This window comes from Podarcis cretensis, assembly GCF_951804945.1.
Source record: "Podarcis cretensis genome assembly, chromosome: 4".
Taxonomy (NCBI): domain Eukaryota; kingdom Metazoa; phylum Chordata; class Lepidosauria; order Squamata; family Lacertidae; genus Podarcis; species Podarcis cretensis.
In genome coordinates this window covers 47,907,117-47,928,040 of record NC_137173.1, presented here as the reverse complement: position 1 = coordinate 47,928,040, position 20,924 = coordinate 47,907,117, and the positions used below count along the sequence as shown (strand labels likewise).

Below are 20,924 nucleotides of genomic sequence, written 5' to 3'. Positions count from 1 at the left end.
AACTGAAATCAAAATATTGCTTCATTTCAGATTTTTATGCCATGCTTTTTCAAAATTGTAACAAGCCCCGCCCCCCCCCATACTTGTTGATGATCAGGACTGTGTTCGCAGGCCTGCCTTCCCTTTCCCCAGTCAGATGTCCAGACTGCAACTCATCGGTCCCAGCCAATAGCAAAGGCTGATGGTAGTTGCAGTCCGAAAGGGACAAATAGCACCGGGTTTGCAAAGGCTGCTCCAGAGCTAGAGGAGCTAAACTGATTCTCATCATGCTCCTTGTAATTAATAAGCTGCTACAAGTTTGCTAACTTCGATAATGTAAACAGACACACACACCTTGTATTAAAAACATTTAATATTGGCAACACAGTTCATTTTTAATTTTCTTTTTAAAAAATCCTTATAAAATGAAGTAATTATTGCTATAATTCTTGTAGAATAATTCAGGAAAATAATAAGCACTGTTCATATTACAGATTGGGTGTCTGCCTCCTGTGGTATTCCAGCTTCTGATACCATTTCATAAAATATGCCTTTCTGTTGTAGCAACGTGGCTGGAGTATCAAATTCAGCAATCCTTCCAGAGTTCAGAACAAGCACCCTGAAAAAGCAAAACAATGTAATGGGGAAACCTTTAATCTAGGAAGAGTTAGAGCTGATCAACTTGCAAAATAAATTTTACATTAAGCAGTTCATTTGTTAATTAAAGATTTCTGGGATGAAGGTTGACTACTTTAAGGCAGGAGAGGGGAACCTGCGGTTCTCCAGCTGTTGCTGGACAGGAGTTGGAGTCTCAACTTCTGGAAGGCAAAAGGTTCCTGACCTCCACAAGGAACAAGGAACAGCTCAGTATAAGAGCACAAGCTCTGCTTATTGAAGATTGAAGGTTAAATTTCTATTTAAACAGAAGATAGCAAGTGATGTGAAAGACGAAATAACCCAGAGTCAACCGTATTGAGGTAGATGAATAAATCTGACATCATACAAAGTAGCTTCCTAGCTTCCAAAGAACTTTCTTAAAAAAAAATGCTGATCTCTAAATTCCTGAATACAATTACCTTTTCATCAAACAAATTTGATTCTACAAATCTGTGGCTCCAAACACACTTTGCCATTGAGCTTTGTGTGTATTACAATGGGCAAATTCTACTGAATACAGTAGTGCTACCCACCTAGCATTCAATAGGCAGTAGATGGCAGTTCTTTTTTATGAGGAGACAGTCCACGGAAACTGAGGCGGGATGGTGATTTTATTTGCACCAGGCCCAAGCAGAAACCAGTTTATCCCTTTACTTTCAAGGAGCTGCTTAGAGGGGTGGGAAAACCACATGGCACTTACAGCAACATACCTATCAGAATCCAGTATGGAATGCAGCCTGTGGGCAATGGTTAGTACTGTGCAGTTGTGGAATTCTGACCGGATTGTGGATTGCACTTGATTGTCTGTTTCCATGTCAACAGAGGCTGTTGCTTCATCCAAGATTAATACTTTGGTCTTTCGTAGCAAAGCACGAGCCAGGCAGACAAGCTGTCTCTGCCCCATGCTGACAAAAGCAGAAATACAGTTTTAGTATGTGCTCTCAAATGGCGCTAGGCCTCAATTTCTGATTGGGCAGCTGGTGGCTGCTGCACCATCTTGTGAATAGGCATGCAAGTTTTATGTTTGCGTGTGTACACAAAAAGGATGACTACAAAAGGATCGAAGGTGGCAACAGTGCTAGAAAAGGCCTGTTTTGGATATCCCATTAGAAAACCACTGCCAGTCTGAGAAGCAAATATGGGGATATGTGGACAGACTCTATCTAGGGCAGTTTACTATGTGCAAGAACAACCCCGCACCCTGCAAATCTCTGGATAGGTCTAAGGTGAAAAGACATCCAAGTAGAGAATGGTAATGTTTCTTCATCCTTTGTCCCTTACTTTGGCCTGCCAAGTAACACTATCTGTGGGTAGCTTCATCAGTAGAACACCACTTTGGAATACTAGTACTCCTCTGCTAGTGGAGATCATTATTCTTCAGGTTACGTAGCTCACCTCTTAACATAGTTTAAGACATACCTCAGGTTTTCACCACCCTCGGAGATCTCATGGAGAAGTTTCTTTGGGAGTGACTGTACAAAGTTCTTCAAGTCACACAATTCCAGTGCATCCCACAGTTCAAGATCAGAGTATCTTCCAAGTGGATCCAAGTTTGACCGCAGTGTCCCTGAGAATAAGACCGGGTCCTATGGAATAATGTCTAGACAGTATTTCCATGTGGTATAATATTAGCGAGTTTAGGTTTCAGATTGATATTACTTAAGGATGGGGTCAGGAACGGCTGCTGTTCCTCCGCCTCCCCTCCCCATCATCAAGCTATTAAATCCTGACTGGTTTTAGATATATTTGTAAAGAAGCAATAGATTGGCATCAACCTCCTTGAGTGCAAACAGAATAAATGGCAAATTTATTTGTAAAGATAGCTGAATCTGAAGACCAGGAGGGACAGACCATGGGCTGTTATTCCCTTGTGGCAAAAGGATGGCACACTACCTTTCAGAGCAAAATAAACTTGGCCAAAGCCAAAGGCTGTTGTCATGCCAGCTATCTTAGAGTAAGCTTTCATCAGAAGGACAGTTGGAAAAAAGGCAGGAGATCAGTAGGCAATGAGAAGCCCATGCAATAGGAAGTGAGAAAGGGGTGGAAAGAACTCTGAAATATGCCACTAACTAGGCATAAATTCTTGAATCCCTGGGCAGGCATTCCTGATACATGTTTCATATGTTATCCCCTATTTCCCCCTCTCCTGCAATAGTAAAGGACTGGTTTCTTCCAAGACAGCAGGTGGTTAAATGCAATGCAAAATCAACAAGTGGACCTAATGGATTACAATATTTTTTGACAAGTCTATTGCAAAAAGAATAATGGCAGAATTCAAAAGACTAAAGCTTATAAAAGAATTGTATGTGTGGATATTATACAGACACATACGAACACACGCACACAATGCTAACCTGTGGAATAATATTCAGGTTGCCACGTAGGTCATGCAAACCAATAGTTGATATGTCAATGCCATCAATGATTATTTTGCCTCCAGCTCTTTCTATTATCCTAAACAAACTATTTGTGAGAGTCGATTTGCCAGCTCCTGTTCTTCCTATTATTCCAATCTGTAACAAAATATATGTGCATTTTAAAATGGTAGCAGTTTCACTATGTTACTTAACACATGCAAAGAAAACAGTATAGTTCCATATAAAAAAAAGCAAAACAGTCTTGAAAAATAAAAGCCTTCAACAAGAAATCTCTACTAGCAAAGGTTAGTGGCCAACATTAGTAGATAACTGATTGTTTTTTCTGGTTCACACATCAACCACAGTGCTTGTGCCATGCAGGAATATCCATAGAGCTCAACAGAGTGCACCCACCCACACAAATATAGATTGGGTCCTGAGATCACTAACAAAAACCTAAATGCCTTCTTTTTTACACAAACCTTTTCTGAATGATTTTTAAAATTGATTGTCCACTGATTACCTTCTGCTGCTACTGCTACTTTAATTGTCATTGGTTTTGGTACACATTTTATGCTTATTTTTTTGTTTTCTTCATACCACTCTGATATTTTATTATGCGAGCAGTTTATACATCTTTCAAAATAAAGTAATAAAGAACGGAGCATGTTTTCAACTGGTCAAGGACACTGGCTGACAATCCAGTCCAGAAGAAAGTTTGCTCCAAACCAAGCCCTATGCATGTTCTGGAGTGTACTTGGGGCTGTGATGCCTGAAAAATGCTACATTTCCAAACTGAAGGGACAGCCTGATAGCACAATTGAATACAGACATGTTACAGCCCTCTATTGATGTTAGATAGTCAGCATTTTAAGATGGAGAAGTGATCCAACTCACTTTTGTCCACAGGAAATCACTTAAACCAGGGGCACTCAGTTTCAAGAACAGCAACCACAAATAACAAACTTTGAAAACATATATTTAAATAGATATATTTTTAAAAGGGAAACAGGTGTGACAAAGTACTTAATTTTGGCACGTTACCTTCTCTTCTTTGCAGCTTTGAAAAGTTACATCCTGCAGAGCCAAGTCCAGATCTGGCCTGTACCGAGCTTGGAAATTTACAAACTGTATTATTCCTTCCTTGGGCCATCCCACAGGTGGACGATTGGATAATATCCAGGGGGCCTAAAATGGATAAACAAACTTTGAAGCCGATAAAACAAGCCACAAATTAGTGAGCATCAAAATGTGTACTTAAAAGTATTTCACAATACAGTCATACCTCGGGTTAAATATGCTTCAGGTTGAGCATTTTCAGGTTACGCTCCACGGCAACCCGAAAGTAACGGAACGCGTTACTTCTGGGTTTCGCCGCTCGCGCGTGCGCAGGCACTCAAAATGACGTGGCGAGCGTGCACAGACGCTCAAAATGACGTCGTGAGCGTGCGCAGAAGTGGTGAATTGCGACCTGCGCAGACGTGCAGTCACGGGTTGCGTTTTACTCAGGATGCGAATAGGGCTCCAGAATGGATCCCGTTCACATCCAGAGGTACCGCTGTATATAAAATTAGCCCCTCCACCACTGCAGATGATGATGTCACAAGCTGAAGCTGCCTGCCCAGGCTTCTATCCAAGAAAGCGCTAAGCTACTTTTCCCATTAGCACAAGGATTTGTGCTTGCACAATGGAACTTTGCCCCATCTCCTCCCCTGTGCACCCCCTAAATCTGTTCTGTGTTCCCCCCTCCCCCAAGCAAATTTGGAGTGGGCAAGGGGAAAGGAGAGGGGAGAAAATTCTGTTGCACAAGCACAAATCCTCGTGCTGCAAAAGTTTAGAGAATCTCTGGCTCATGGCTACCTGCCCATCAGCTGAAATAACTGATACCATCAGATACATGGGAACTTCTTGGAAAACCCACTGCATGCTGATCCTTTCAACTTTTGAAAAGGACCATCATATTCCAGAATAAAGGGTCTTCTTGCTTTTGCTTTTCCCTAATTTTTGTCCCCTTCATCACTGTGTGGCAAAGCAGTCCCTGCCAGAGTTAATGTAACTGGCTCTCACAGAGACTGCTCCATTGAGCCGCAATGAGGTAAAAAGCATAGGGTTCCCTGCTCAGTTCCTGCTCCTCTTTGCTTACACAGGAGAGCAGAGACTAACTGAAAGCAGGTGCTCTTTGCAGCAGTTTATCCCACCCTTTTAAAGGCTGCTTCAGCAGCAATCACAACCTAAACTTGGGAAAGGTTTGAGCCTTCCAGTTCTCTGCCAATTATTTTTTTAAAAAAATCTTCATTACTTAATTTCAAGTTGTATGCTTATCGTCATTTCACAAAAACTGTTTACCTCTTTGTCTGTCTTTTCATATTCACAAACCCTTTCAATGGCGACTGCATTGGTTTCAATTTCACATGCTTTTCGGACCCAAAAATTCAAACTTTGAGTTATCTGAAATAAATGAATACAGTACTTGTTTATAGAACTTGTTGCAGTGGGTTTAACCTGTTAAAATCGGTGTGGTTCTAGACAGTCACTGCATAGAATAAATATAAAGGAAATGGTAGTTTTACCCTGTTTTAAGAAATACTTAAAACCAATGTTATGCTGCTAGGCATACTGAATGGCTTAGATCTAAAGGCATCTTGTGTGAGCAGAAAGACACTTCTTAATTTTCCTGTCCCACTGCAGCCCCTCCATGCCGTTCCAGAGGGTCCCTTGAGATAGGAAAGGGGAATATAAACTGAATGAGCTAGGAGACCTGATTTGCAAATTGGAGAGCCACTTGCCCCTATCTGGAGCCAACCCAATGTGTTGGCAGCACTTTGAGACTTCTTAGAACTGCTGGATTACCGCAGAGTTTGGCTTACTGTAACATCAATGATTGCACTCCTACCAAATTTGCAATCCATTTTCCAAGTACTGCAACAGTATTAAAAAAAAAAAATGCTTACTTACTTACATTCAGTGCATATGTTATTGATAATCCTACTGTGGCAGAGTCAACCTTACTCCCAGCGAACACTGCAAGCAATGCAGCAAGGAAGACCATCAAGTTTCCCAGAAATTCAAGTCTGACAGCCAGCCACCTGTCATAAATGCATGCCAAGATTAATTAGGATTCAATTACACAATTATCAAATTGGTTAGAAATATCTGCATTTTCAGTCCTATCAATTAAAATAAGAATATAGCTTGGTGCTTTGGGGAAGGGCCGTGGCTCAGTGGTAGTGCACCTGCCTAGCATGTGCTCAAGGTCCCAGCTTCAATCCCTGGTCCTTGCCCCCCTCCCCCCCGGTAGGGCTGGAAGAGACCCGCCCCCCGTACCTGAAATCCTCGAGAGCCTCTGCCTGTCAGTGCAGCCAGTGCAGGTAACTTACAACTTACAGACATTTAACTTGTGTGCATTCAGCTTTGTGCGCTTGGAAAGTAAAAGGGGGCAAAAGTGGGACGGGCGTCCAGGGAAAAAGCTACTTCTGGAAAAAGAACTTTGGCAATCCCACCCGCTATTGAACCCAATGTGTTTTGACTATACTCAATTTTGGATTTACACGCTATCCCCAGAACATAACCCCCACATAAGTTGAGAGTTGCTTTAAATGAACTAGATGGACTCCGTATAAGGAATCTTCCTATGTTCCTAATCTGTGTATAAATTCTTTCCCATGATATCCTAGGATCATTAATACAGTACCTGTTTGAGATCACGTTGTTGTAGAAGCAAACCATGTTCTCATTGACGACATCTTTGTTCTGATTAAGAAATCTTTCCTGATGTCCAAATGCTCTGATTGTGGATACACCTACAAGCGTTTCACTGAAGTGTGAAATTATTGGTGTTTGGGTAGCTCCAGATAACCGTCGGATTTGTCTGGAACTAGCAATATAGTATCGCTAATGAAAACAGACAAAGGGAGGGACAGGTAAGAAGTTTGTATTGGGCACCAGGGCATTGTTTTGATTTGATTCAATTGCATTATTTTATATGGTATTGTTGCAAGTCTCTCTGTGGCCTACTGGCAAAGGATGGCATACAAAACTCTTAAATATATAATATTGCCTTAGACCAGAAAACCTCCTACGTCCCCTACATCTTAGAATAAATATACGCCTCGGATTGCAGAACAGCAACTTTCCCCTGAATTGTGCAATGCAAATCAACTGCTCAAGAGGAATGCAATCCTCTACCCTTTCAGTTAGATAATATAATTAAAATAAAATAAATGGGAGTAAAACAAGGATGTGTTTTATTATTATTTTTCTGAATGCTCAGCCTGGCACTTATTCAACTTACTTGCACAGTGAAATATAAGTATCCAAGTGGAATAACCCCCAGTATGAACAGTGGTGATGTATACACAATCACAAGGATCGTTCCAACCACATCTAGTGTACAGTTCAACCAAGTCCGTAGATAATAATGGAAACGTATATCAACTATAAACATATCCTAGGATAATTGGAAAGAGGGGGGGAAGAACAGACATTATTTTTTTAAAAAAAATCCTTCTTATATATTTGAAAAAACTTGATTGTTTCTCTACTACCATGTTCATAGAACTGCATTCGTAGGTGTTGCCCCTAGGCTGTATACCTTTAAGAAACAGAAGCAGTAGTGAAGCCCAACATCTAAGTAAACCATGGCAGTGCACTCATCCCTCACTTGCCTTCCAGGAATAGACTTTATTCACACAATTTTCCTAGAAGCAATTAACATGGAAATGAGCACATAACTGCCACTAGATCCTGCTAAATTTCCAGAAGTAGCTTTTACATGAAACTGAAATATAATGCGTAAAATAACAGTGAAACATCAGCAAAACAGACCAGCCATGTGAATACAGTCTAGATTTCTTTTCAATCTGATTAAATACACCTAATCAGACTCTTTCTAACTTCCAAATAAATGTGCAAATTATTTTAGTGCTACACTGTTATACATAGTTGTGCTTTTGTTGTTGTGTTCTTAATTTTTTACAATAAAATATATTCAAGGTCACACTGCAGGTGATACTTGCCCTGATGGGTCTCATAAGAAATAGGAAATAGCTGTAAAAGCTGGAATAAGTACCACAGACCAATCAGAGTAAGAGGTGTTGATTTTGTTGCATTGCCTGAACCTTGGCAAGAATTCTCTTGCACATGAAGGCATGTCACCTGCAATGTTCCCGATGGATATTTCCTACCTAATACGATAATTTTACTGTTTTATTTAAAGAAAAAGAGATATATCAAGGTAATGACAGAGGTAATGACAAGCTGCTATGACAATCTTTCAAACAGATACTGATTTTAACTGATTGTTTTTATTTAAATTGTTGTAAGATGGCCTGAGGGACGCAGGTGGCGCTGTGGGTTAAAGCCTCAGCGCCTAGGGCTTGCCGATCGAAAGGTCGGCGGTTCGAATCCCTGCGGCGGGGTGCGCTCCCGCTGCTCGGTCCCAGCGCCTGCCAACCTAGCAGTTCGAAAGCACCTCCGGGTGCAAGTAGATAAATAGGGACCGCTTACCAGCGGGAAGGTAAACGGCGTTTCCGTGTGCGGCTCTGGCTCGCCAGAGCAGCGATGTCACGCTGGCCACGTGACCCGGAAGTGTCTCCGGACAGCGCTGGCCCCTGGCCTCTTGAGTGAGATGGGCGCACAACCCCAGAGTCTGTCAAGACTGGCCCGTACGGGCAGGGGTACCTTTACCTTTACCTTTACCTTTAAGATGGCCTGAGCAATGCAAACTGATTGGAAGGGTGGGGCATACATTTACTAAAGAAATGGGATATAAAAAAACTTTCTAGAATGCCCTTCTGCTGAGTAAGGACTGACATTTCTAGATGGAAAACATCAGGTGATCTAGCCCTGCGTATGCATCCTTCTACCTGGAAATTGTCATCACTGTCAACATAAAAGGAAAATGGACCAGTGGCTTCTTGAAGTGATGACAGTATGAGACGCATTCACACCGGGGGGGGGGGGGGGCGGGCAGAAAAGGGTGAGTAACTTTCCCATGACCCAAGGATAAGAGGCAGCAGATTCTGACCACCCTCCCAAAGGTGACACACAAAACAGACAGAGAGTATTTGCTCCTTACCTTTGTGAACCTGTTGATGATTTGACCTACGGGGTTAGTTTCAAAATACTGGAGTGGAAGGTGGAGCACACTGTCTAGCAACTGATGATGCAAAGACCGGGATGCAGAGAGAGATCCTCTAGTGAGCACATATGCACCACAGCAAACCAGAAGACCTTGGATGAACAGTATTAAAGGCAACATTAAGAATTTCATCTAACTTAGTTTCAAAGAGTTCACCACAGCAGCTTCTCCATTCAAGATAGCTTTGTGTGAACCTTCATCCATCCTCTCTGCTGGTCTCCCAAGTATGGAGAGAGATGATGAAGTAAAGAGTTTAACTCAGTGGGCCCTTCAAACTTCCAGGAAACCCCAAGCAGCGACTCAACGCTGCTGGGAAGCTTGAGGTACCAGAGCATGCAAAATCACAGTAAGCAGTTCCCTGCCCTTGTTCATATTGTATTATGCATGCAACAAAGAGGTTCCCTGAACTGTTTGTTTCCTACAAAGCATGCCTGTGGCATACCACCTCCACAGATCTCCCTAGCATGTGTTAAGTGGCATCACACTAAAGCAGTGTTTGTAATCTTGATGAACAATTAAATGCCTCCTTTGCCATCTGCAGATGAGCAGAAAGAAGGGGCCAACCTTGGAGAATGACTGCAAGAATTGACCCCAGATTACATGAATCTTAGTGTAAGAATGCCAAGGAAGCTAAACTTGGAAAAGCAAAGAAAATAGTCAGATGCCTCATATGTGTAGGCTTACCCTGTAGGAATCCCAAGAGCCCATAGATACTAAGTTTGTAGTTTCTTAATTGTTTCCATTCTGTGTAGTCTTTGATTTCTTTTGCTTCTGTTGTCCATGTGCTGAGCCACAGATTTTGCCCTATGGCTACAACATTTTGGCCTATGTAAGCTGCTACGGTTAGCCACACCCATGACCAGCCAAATGCTTGTAGGTACTTCAAAACAATTGACATTCTCATCTAAATATAAAAGATGTTCATGAGAGTTATTACAATATGCAGACAGGATAGTTTTGGTAAATTAAGTAGGTAGAACAAGTGATTTATACTTCTTCAAACCCAATATAAAATTATAAAACTCAATTTCGCATAATGAGTCTTCAAAAATACATTCTCCCCTTCAAGCAACTGATTTCACATTTGCGTCTACAATTTATTTTAACTGCTTGTTGCATTTTAGAAACATGTAAATAACATTAAAAAAAATACTTACAGAACCAGTGGCAACTTTTTCTTTCTTCATTAAGAATGCATTCCTTTGATCAAAAGAAGAATTGCAATAAAAGCTGTTTTACATTAAAATAAAAAACGAAACATAGAACCCATCTAAAAACAAGTTGTGAGTGTTAAAACCTTCAGGTCCTCTACAGAATAGGCAGAAACTGTGCCTTCTCTGATGGACAGGAGTACAGGTGTACCCCAGCCTCAGGCCATCTACATCAAGGGAGGGTTGAAGAAGACAAACCCACAGTTGTGTGTAAGTGCACAATAAGGAATTGGAGCACAAACAGATTTCCACTTGCATTTCCTTCACCAATTCCTCCTTCCTGTTCCATCTCCCCATATCACATTCCACACCATTAGGGGTGGGGGAGAGGTGGGTGGGTTCCATGAGAAAAGCTTTTCCATTGGCACAGTGTGCTCCAGTGGGAAATAGGCAAAGAGCCCAATTCCACTCACGGGCATTAGGATCTTGCCCTGTGTTTCTATAATATGCCCACAAATCTAAATGAAAAGCAAATGATTCAAGGGGATGGAGGACGCACTATTGCATTGTTTTTACTACTTTGTGGTTTGCTGCCTTTGGAAGGAAGGGAAAGACAGAAATTTAGCAAACACTCACTCATGGCACTGCACTCTTTGGATGCCTCCACTCTAGGAGTGAAAGCTATTAAGAGTGGTTTTCATATAGTACTGAACTGAAAACTCCATTTTAGAACTCCCCCATCCCCAAGACTGGGGCTGCAGAAAAGGAGAAAGACATCTGGGTATTTGCAGGGCGGATGGTTAGTTACAGCTACACTATCCTGGTCTCTGCTTCAAAATGATTCTGTCAAACCTACTCTGCAAGAATCCTCCAATTTCATAACTACCACATATCCTATTATCTTGGTTTGAGTAAGGCTAGAGTTTCTTTGTGTATTCCTTCAGCTTTGGGGTCACCAGCCACCACTGAATCCACAAGATCCAAATGACAGCCAATGTATGTAATAAGAGATCTGCTGGTCCCTCTCTGAATGCATTTGCAGCTCTACTTTTCTCCCTTTTGAGCTATTGTGTATACTTTATTTCATAAAATTCATAAACCACTTGCACTGTAAAGACAACAACTTCAAAGCAGCTTACAAAAGATAAACCAGTAAAATAAAGAAAAAATTACAACCCTACTTTAAAACAAACAAAAGTTTAAAATTACCTCATGGAAAATGGCTCTAGCAGCTATTTCTGAGTACTCACCTGTCTTTCCCCCCCAGCTGTCTTTTCTTTGGTACAATGTGGTCTCTTGTTTTGATTTTACCTTAAGAATAAGGTTAAACAGGATTTATAATAAATAATAATAATTACCTACTGAAATACCTACAATATATTGGGTTGAATCCAGAGACACCAGAAATTCTGGCAATGGTGCTATGAGCTGAACAGCACCATGAGCTGTTGTGCAAGATCTAGCAGAAGGCACTTTGTGCAACATCAAACAACAGCTTATGCAATGACTTGTACAAACAGCAGCACATCTCTGAATTCTCCTCTCTGCTCAGGCAAGGAGCTTGTGCAAAGTCATAAAAAGGGACCTTGTGTTTTTGTGTAAACACAACGTTTTTGGATTCAACACAATAAAGTGTAGTCAAATGAACATTCATCAGGATAGAAACAGATCATTTAACTGCTGATACAAAACATATACAGATGATGTGAACTTAATTTCTATGTTCATTCATTAGTCGGTCAGTGATCCCCACCCTCCCGCTGCCCCAACAAAATGAATGCAGCCATCCATTCTACTGGGCACAAAAGAAGTACTGAAATATTATAATATGATATTCCAGCATCTAAAGCTAGCTGAATTTAAGCAAAAGAATTAATTTGACTGTTACAAATGACTTGTTTATACAAGTGATTATCTGTTCACTTTTTTCTTTCCTCTTCCATCAAAAGGCCCATCAGAGCCAACAACCTCTGACAAGATCAGGGTTGGGGCCCACCTCTCCTTCATCGCATGGGAGGGATTCACAAAGAATAGTTGGATTGTTATTTCTAGAGAGTGAATCCTATAGACAAATACAGTCAGTTGTGAATGATCTAGGCTAGTCAGAAATAAGTTCTGGCTAAAATAAACTGGATTATCTTGTTTTTACATGCATCAGATTTTAGCAGATCTTGAAATCTTAAAGGTTCAAGAAGCCCAAAGTGGCAGAAGATGGAATTATTAAACACAAACACACACACAGAGCAGAAACGCACTGAACATTCAGTGCATGATGGGGCAGAAAGATCACACTTGAGTACCATCCCACTGCACTTTACATGCTATTTGCTATAATATCTAAATGGTGAGTTTCATGACAGTGTATGGTGTCATGGGTAAAGTACTGAACTTAGAATGAAGAGATCTGGGTTCTCTTACAACTCACCATGAAGGAAACTGGTGTCCCTGGCCTCCCACTCAGTTTAATCTACTTTTTAAGTTTATAGCCAACCCACAGGGAGACACTATATTCTGCCTGAGCTCCTTGGGAGGAGGAGAGACAAAAAGTAATTGATTTCTACATGCACATATATAGCAGATAAGGTGTCACAGCTACTGTTCAAAACTAGGGAAGTCCTACATGTCATGGAGGCAATAAGCCAAATCTATAGAAACCAGGGTTCTAACAGGTATGTCTGAAGGGAGGCGGGCACAATATACATGCATTGGCTTTTATCATTTTGAGCACAGGGTTCAAATGTCACAAAACAAAATCACACAAGTTGGCTTGTACAAATCTGTTTTGTTACCTACTTGACACTGAGGGCATCTCTTCATCTTCCTTTCCTCCACCAAAGGTTTGAATAAGCTCAGCAAAGTTTGCTCTTCGAGAGAGTAGGTCTTTGTAACTTCCCATTTCAGTAATTCTACCATCTTCCATCATGACAACTATATCGGTCTGAGAGAGGATTGCAAGGTTGTGCGTCACTAAAATACGAGTCTTGGGAGAAAGAAAACACAACCATGTTTATATTTTACACTGTTAAATAGGAGAATGTTAAAAGTATTAATTCCAAAGACTGAAAAGAAGCATCATTACGTACCTTGTTTTTCAATAAGCCTGAGGGTCCAATCACCTTCTCAAAAAGATGCTTCCCAACATGGACATCTACTGCAGATAAGGGATCATCTAATAAATAGAGATCAGCACTGCTGTAGGCAGCTCTAGCTAGGCTGACTCTCTGTTTCTGGCCCCCACTTATATTCACCCCCTAGGAAAAAATAAGGCCAATACTATTCAAAACTTTTTAAAAAAACAATAATGTACTTCCCGCCCCATAATCCTTAATATAACACATTAATATTGATAATATTAAAAAAGAAATACTCTTATCAGTAGATTATAAAAATAAGATTATAAAGTAGTTAGGAAATGACCTGTGCTTTGGCCAAGTTTCACTCTTTTACCTGCTGGTGTGTTTTATATTGGGTGGAGAACATGGGGCCCTCCAGATGCTGTTGAGCCACAACTTCCATTAACCCAGCCAGCATGGCCAATGGCGAGGGAAGATGAGTTGTAGTCCAACAATATCTGGAAGGCCACAGATCCCCTGAATAGTATTTACACTGCAGTCCCAAAGGATCTCTGTCAATAGAGGTGTTCTTGTAAACATATAGAACTCCTGCAGGAAGACCTTTTAGAGAGTTCTGTAAATGTTAAGCGACAGTTCTTCATGTAAGAACTGCACAGGGACATGTCTGTCAATGTGAAACTTGAACATCTTGCTACATGCCAGTCACTCCACATGGAGTAATAGTGTCACTAAGCCAGTGCAAAGTCTATTTTCTGTGTTATGTTATATACACAGTATTACCCCAAACACTCTTAGTCTGCTTTTCCGATTTTATGAAGGGCGCAGTTTCATCTCAGCAATGAACCACAACCAAAAGAGTACAATTTGAAAACTGCTCACACAGATCCCTAATGAAGCCCAACTGTCTTTCTTAGTACTTTTAAATTTAATCCCTACCCTGAATAAACTTTCCACGCACATGGGCATTTTCACTTACCCTTTCTCCAATTTCTGTTTGATCCCCAGCTGGTAATTGCTCCAAGTCTGGCAACAAAGCACAGGCTTCCAAAACCTTTTCATAGTAGAGCTTGTTCAGTTCCAGGCCAAAAAGAATATTTTCCCGTAAAGTGGTATTCTGAATCCAGGCTTGCTGGGACACATAAGCAACTGAACCCTGAAAGAAAGAAGAAAACACACTGAAGTGTGTAATGCTCTGAGAAGGGCTGAACTCTATGAATGAATATTCATCTTCATGCAGACACTACAATTCTGGCTCTCTTCAGGCCACACTACTAGAATAAGCCTACAACAGGACTGGCTCAAACCATTATCAGTGTAGAGAAACAATGAATTCTTGAGAGTTCAAGAAGCGCCACAGGATTTGTTTTCTTTTTTAAAAAACACCCTGTTAAAAGGTAATATGAAAAAAATACTGCAATTTTTTAAAGACTTAAATACACAGAAAAAATACACTTTCAAACAATAAACATTTTCAAAATGAAAATAATCTGAAGCCAAAACAGTCTCATTTTACTTTTCTCTGAGCAGTTCCTCCTGTTTTTTCCATTTCTCCCAAAACTGCAGAAAGGAGAGATGATTTTCCAGCTCCTACTTGACCCACAACAGCCACCAGTGAACCTTCTGGGATCTCTAGATTCAATCTAGAAATATTTAAGGAAAGAAGTAGAATTTATTTAATGGTTGTTCTGAAGAATAAGACTCCTCACTCAACAGCAAGCTATATCCTGCCCTCCTTGTACTTTTGGGTCACCTGGATTGCATAGCTTCCTGGAGGGTCCTAGTGCTGTCTCTGCTCCAGGGCATTCCACAGGCTTTATACACATCATAGCTAGAAGCCACCATCCATTTCTCTCAAATTACACTCTCAGCCATCAACATTTTACCATTCCCATCCTCATCCTCATCTAGTTAAAGTTTGTTTCGTATGGGCCCTTTTATTAGCTCATGTGTGAAACGTGGGGCAGGGGGGTATCCATGGAGAGCGGGTACCCACATCTTCAAATGCTTTTGGCACATCTACAGAGTGCACAAATTCATTTTGTAGCAGCAAGTCTCTAGTGAACCTGGCAAATGTTTTACTGTTTACCGGTGGACCCAAGTTAATGTTTTAACATGCCATCCATACAGATTGTGGCAGTTTATTTTGTTGTGGATGTATAACAGACACACACCTTTTATATATATACACACATAACTACTGTTGGTGATGTGGGAAAACTTAAGGGTGAGGGATCATGGCTGTACATCAATTATTAAAAGGGTTATCACATAGATGATGGAGTAAATTTGTTGGGACTCAAATGAATAGGTTTGAATTACAAGAAAAAGAATTTCAAGTAAATATTTAAGAACCTCCTGACAGTATGAGCTGTTTGATAGTGGAGCAGACTGCCTCAAATGGTGGTGAACTCTTCTTCTTCAATAGAGGTATTTAATCAGAGGTTAGTAGTGAGTTGTCTGAATCAACTGGGGTTTGGATTAGATGACCTTATATAGGAACTGAGCTTTCACCTTGTTTAATAACCAGCAGACTCCAAATTAAGGCACAGCTCTGGTGGCTGGATATCCTGTTTGTGCAACACATGATGATTTGCTTTAGGCAGAAGAGGATGCCAGGACCATTCTCATAGCTGCTGTCAGATGTACTGCATATGAAAAATGCAGAGCTACCTGTACTAATGTTGCCTGCAAATCTGATCTTCCAACTATTTGCCCTTTCAGAGATTCCTTCCCTTCCCAATAAGGTTTTTCCCCTCAGTATGAGGGGTGTATGAGTTCTCCTTTTCATTTGATCACTCATCCCCAGTATTCAGGACATTGACCTTAGCACATGATTACAGATTTTTGCATTAGACTGTAAATATAGTTTGTTTCTTACTTATTTAAGGTTGGAGCTCCAATCTTCTCCCAGCGGAAAGAGGCGTTAACAAATCTAAATGCATGATCTTGAAGTTCAGAAACAAAACAACTCAAGTTAACAGACACAGACTCTTCAGCCCAAGTTCTCAAGCATCAGTCATATACTGGAAACAGATGAAAAGCTTACCTCCACTGTAATCTGTGTGGATGTTTTGAGGGTTGAGGTCTTCAGAAGACAGAAAATCATCTAAACGAACTATAGAAACCTTTGTCTGCAAAAACAGGTGCACGCTTAGTCAATTTAGATTTTACAAAATGATTTCGAGGACATTACAAACCCATGAAGATTTTTTGCTATTTCCAAAAGCAAAGTAATGCTGAACTGCTTACAGTTAGCCTGAGGCTGAAAACACACAGTTTCTTTGCAAAAGTGTCCCATATGCTTTTCTTTAACCATGTGGGGAGCTAGTTCTCTGTAGGGTCTAGTAAACAAAATAGAGCACACTCTACTTCCTTACAATAAGACAGCAATCCTATAGTGCCTTCTGGGTGGACTAGATGGGGCTGAGAGGAGTTCTAGCCCAAAGCGCCTAGAGAACACCAAACTAAGGAAGGCTGCATTAAGTATTCATCTGTTTTCGCTCTGATTTTGATTTAGTAATTCATTGCTGAAGGTAGCTTGCAGCATTGCGGGCAATGAAAGGTAAAGCATCATGATCACAGAAGGTACCCCATTTGCAACATCCTTTATACATCACCTTTGGGCTCTCAAAGTGACTTACAACAGTTAAATGATAAAAAAGAGCATTAAAACAAGGCAATAAAACAAATTCAGAAACAGGTAGGAATCAAAAGATGTCAAAACGTTAGAAAGCCTTTACTGCTCAGATAAAAAGCATTACTGAAGGGGGCCAGCGTAATTTGGGTTGCCATATTTTGAAGAGCAAAAAAGAGGACACATTTGCTAAATTCTATTTTTAAGTATGGATTGCAATGATGGCTCTACCCATGAAAAAGAGGGCATGTCCTGGAAAAGGAGTACATATGGCAACCCTATGAGTCAGGGTGTCACACTCGTCATCACTGGACTCTCATGCTTAAGCCCTAATAATAATAATAATAATAATAATAATAATAATAATAATAATAATTTATTATTTATACCCCACCCATCTGGCTGGGTTTCCCCAGCCACTCTGGGCGGCTTCCAGCAAAACACTAAAATACAATAACCTATTAAACATTAATAGCTTCCATAAACAGGGCTGCCTTCAGATGTCTTCTAAAAGTTTGGTAGTTATTTTTCTCTTTGACATCTGGTGGGAGGGCGTTCCACAGGGCAGGTGCCACTACCGAGAAGGCCCTCTGCCTAGTTCCCTGTAACTTGGCTTCTCACAGCGAGGGAACTGCCAGAAGGCCCTCAGAGCTGGACCTCAGTGTCCGGGTTGAACGATGGGGGAGGAGACACTCCTTCAGGTATACTGAACCGAGCCTTACAAGATAGTTGGCTGGTAATGGTATTTTCAGGAAATTGAGATCTTAAAACCAAAATTATTCTAATAGTGGAAGACATTTGTTTTAAATTCAAACCTACCCCAAACTATTTATAAAGCATGTTTGTACAATGTTTAGAGCAAAAAGAGCAACAAGCGGGGGAGGGGGCATTCTTGACCCTTCCGTTTGTGATTCAATTTTTAGGCAATCTGTACCTCTGCCCCACCCTTGATGCTTATTTCCTATGGCAACTGAACTGAGGGCAGATGTATAGGGAGAATAGCAACAGGGAAGTAAGTGGTGGATCCCATATGAGTTTGGCTTTCCACACTCATACATCATATTTTCTCTAAAATCCAGGGTTGTTCCCTTACTGCTCTATATGCAATTGTTAAAACAAACAGGTCTGGCCCCAACTTTCAAGATGTGCTAAGAGATTCATCAAACTCCCCCCACACACACACACAACAAGATAAACTTTGAAAAGGGAATAGTATGTGTTTTAAAGTATGCACATCACTTTAGCAAAGTCCCTTATAATTTTATCCAGCAGCATGAACCAATACATTTTAAATGTTAACTAAAAGAAGAAAAATGTGCACATTATTAAATGTTATTTAAGTACCACAAATATCCTTTCTAACATATGCTCAAACAGTATATTTACCTGAGCTATTCCAGAAATCGCTGTGGGCAAATCGAACAAAGGCAGTCGTAAAATATTAAACAAAGAGATAGAAGTAAACACTTTAGCAGCGGTTAAAACATTTTCTTCATCCAACAGAAAATAGACTCCAAATGTAGTCAAAGAGACCTTTAAGAGAAAGAAGTAATGGGGTTCCCCCCCATAGGTTAAGAGCTCAATTTTCAGTAGTACTAACTGAACATTGCTTTAGTTTATTGCTAATAAACAGCATGGCTGACAGGAAACAACTCAATTCAACATATGCTTCCTTGGCAGAAACCACTAGCAAAAACCAAGCTTTCTTAAGTGCCATTTCACTTAGTTTAGCTTACTTCCAACTGAAAGCTGAAGACCTACATATTCATAGAGAAAGCAAGCGTATAAGTAATGCACACTTTGGACTATTTGCTATGCAGATAGTATCGATTTGTTCTACAACTAAAGCTAAAACAGCATTAGGCTGCAATGCTAAAATGGAACTTATACATTCAAAATGAACTGCAAAGTTATAGCAGAATAAATGCACTATAAGTCTTACCTAATAACTAGCATTATATTCCAAACTAAGCTTAAACTAGACCCATTGGGTTGGATCCTAAATTGTTCTTCCATTCTTATAATTTCCCAGACTTTCCTTAAAATTTTATTTTGCTTCCACCATGTTTTTTTCAGATTTTCCCCACTCAAACTCTTTACTTTCTTGTTACATCAAATTAAAAGCTGAGCATGAAAACAAAACCCTACTTTGTAATCAGGAAATTTATTTTAAATAAATTGCTCCATTTGTTGCCCAAATGCAGAAAAATTATTTCATGTACTTGTGGTTTTTGAACCAGCTTGTGATAAAACTTGGACATTCTTACTTGACACATTCTTAATGGTGGCAAAATGATTCTTTATTAGCAGGGTTGTCTTGCACCCATCAAGATGTAGGATATATAATTACCCAACTGTATAAATGAGTGCTATTTCATTAAAACACACCAGGAAAGGGATACAAGTCAACGTCAACATGGAGAATGTTGTCAGGTAGCCAGAGGATTTCAAAACATCGATTTCACGTTCCCGAATGTCCACAATCTTTTTCTGATATGATGGCTCCCATGCGTATAGCTTAAGAATCTAAACAGAGATGTACATTTTGAAACACTGGCACCAGTTAGCAATATTGTGAAATACAAATTTATGCTCAAACGTGTGTTATTGTAGTACATTTAAAGTGCAAAACATGCACACACACCCCTCATATTGATGTGAAAAGTAGGCTGTGTAGCAGTTCCCCATAAAACCCATGAAGACAACTTTTCCATTCTATATCGGAGGACACCATCACAGTTTGACATTTATCTCAAACAGAGACGTTTCCCTAAAAGACACAAAGTGATCAGGTAGTCCATTCTTTTTCAGGCAGGGACATTCTATATGGTAAATGGAAGGACCTCTGCTTGATGCAATTAGTTTTTTCTCTAGTGCCATCAGTGTGCGTGACACTTTATGGCATACAAGAGGACAAGTTGCTGCCCTGAGGCGCTTGCAATCTAAGATGTAACACAAGAGAAAAAGCAGAGGAAAGGAACGGGAAGGGAGGCAGGCCTAAATAGGTAATATGTGGCTGTTTCAGTTGCATGCACTTAGGCTTAGTTTTATCAACTAGGGCATTGAAATTTCCTGGTTGTGATGCAGCACACTACATGGCAGAAGCTTGCCCAGTCCAAACTCTGAATGAATGATATGAGAGTCATCTTGAAAGAAATATAGTGCACTCTTCCTGAAAAAATTCACATTTTTGATAGTGAAAAAAGGGAAAGAATCATAATAACAATAATTGTTCAGAAATGGCAAAGTGCATAATCTATTATCAAGTTAGCTCAAAATAATCTAAGTTATGAACTGAGACATATATTGTCCTCCATAATCAGACTAAACAAGTATACAGATTCATTATCTGTCTTACCTTTATTCCATGCAATATTTCACTTAGGAGTTTAATTTGTTGATCCTTACACTTCATTTGACTTTTCTGAAAAACAATAAAGTTTATTAAGAAAGGTTATAGGATTAAAGGTTCCTTTTTTATGCTGCATAGCACATATATGTTTAATATCCCACAACTGATACAGCCATTGAGAATGCAAATCAATAATGTTTCAGGCAGAATAACTGTAGGATTTACTTACACTGGTAGATAACTGGACTTTTTTGTTTATTTTTTTAAAAAAATAAGCATTATAAAGACAGAAGATTTGATAAATCTCATTTAGCAATTGGGACATTGGACCTGTGTCACAGACACCCTCACTTAAGATAGGTGCTGGGTAATGTAATAGATGTGTTATTAGATAAATCTTTCCCTTTATTCCCATAGTAGAGGTCTTCAATTAAGTGTTTGTGGTAGGGTTTATGTTTAACAGCAGGAAGTTATTATAATTAGATGAAGGGGAACTCAGAGGATCTAAGTAAGGATAAGGCATCTTTGGAGCAAAACTAGAACTTTATGTGTTTGCACTCAAAGATAGCTTAGTTACTACT

At 40.0% G+C, this 20,924-nt stretch overlaps 1 protein-coding gene and 1 long non-coding RNA gene across 6 annotated transcripts in view; both read right to left on the bottom strand.

Moving 5' to 3' along the window:
- Nucleotides 1–334: 334 nt before the first annotated feature.
- The window catches only part of LOC307213811 (multidrug resistance-associated protein 1-like), a 29,132-nt gene continuing 8,542 nt past the window's right edge, over nt 335–20,924 (bottom strand). For 3 of the 5 annotated variants that reach the window (XM_079972012.1, XM_079972013.1, XM_079972014.1), the window contains 22 exons: nt 20,350–20,415; nt 19,380–19,517; nt 18,378–18,524; nt 16,404–16,488; nt 16,236–16,302; nt 14,871–14,997; nt 14,334–14,510; nt 13,367–13,534; nt 13,077–13,263; nt 11,534–11,594; nt 10,290–10,332; nt 9,817–10,036; nt 9,070–9,224; nt 7,285–7,440; nt 6,685–6,884; nt 5,953–6,079; nt 5,340–5,441; nt 4,038–4,181; nt 2,991–3,149; nt 2,056–2,222; nt 1,347–1,541; nt 335–598 (listed from right to left, as the gene is read on the bottom strand). In XM_079972012.1, coding sequence (XP_079828138.1) covers nt 463–598; nt 1,347–1,541; nt 2,056–2,222; nt 2,991–3,149; nt 4,038–4,181; nt 5,340–5,441; nt 5,953–6,079; nt 6,685–6,884; nt 7,285–7,440; nt 9,070–9,224; nt 9,817–10,036; nt 10,290–10,332; nt 11,534–11,594; nt 13,077–13,263; nt 13,367–13,534; nt 14,334–14,510; nt 14,871–14,997; nt 16,236–16,302; nt 16,404–16,488; nt 18,378–18,524; nt 19,380–19,517; nt 20,350–20,415 — 3,027 coding nt within the window. In that variant the 3' untranslated portion in view covers nt 335–462. Of the gene's footprint in view, nt 599–1,346; nt 1,542–2,055; nt 2,237–2,990; nt 3,150–4,037; nt 4,182–5,339; nt 5,442–5,952; nt 6,080–6,684; nt 6,885–7,284; nt 7,441–9,069; nt 9,225–9,816; nt 10,037–10,289; nt 10,333–11,533; nt 11,595–13,076; nt 13,264–13,366; nt 13,535–14,333; nt 14,511–14,870; nt 14,998–16,235; nt 16,303–16,403; nt 16,489–18,377; nt 18,525–19,379; nt 19,518–20,349; nt 20,416–20,924 lie in introns of those variants that run through there. The other 2 variants (XR_013837698.1, XR_013837699.1) reach the window with 2 other exon arrangements.
- LOC307213875 lies at nt 7,650–8,326 on the bottom strand. Its single transcript, XR_013837767.1, has 2 exons — nt 8,195–8,326; nt 7,650–8,147 (listed from the first exon to the last, which is right to left on the bottom strand). It is a non-coding gene; the product is annotated as an uncharacterized lncRNA (long non-coding RNA).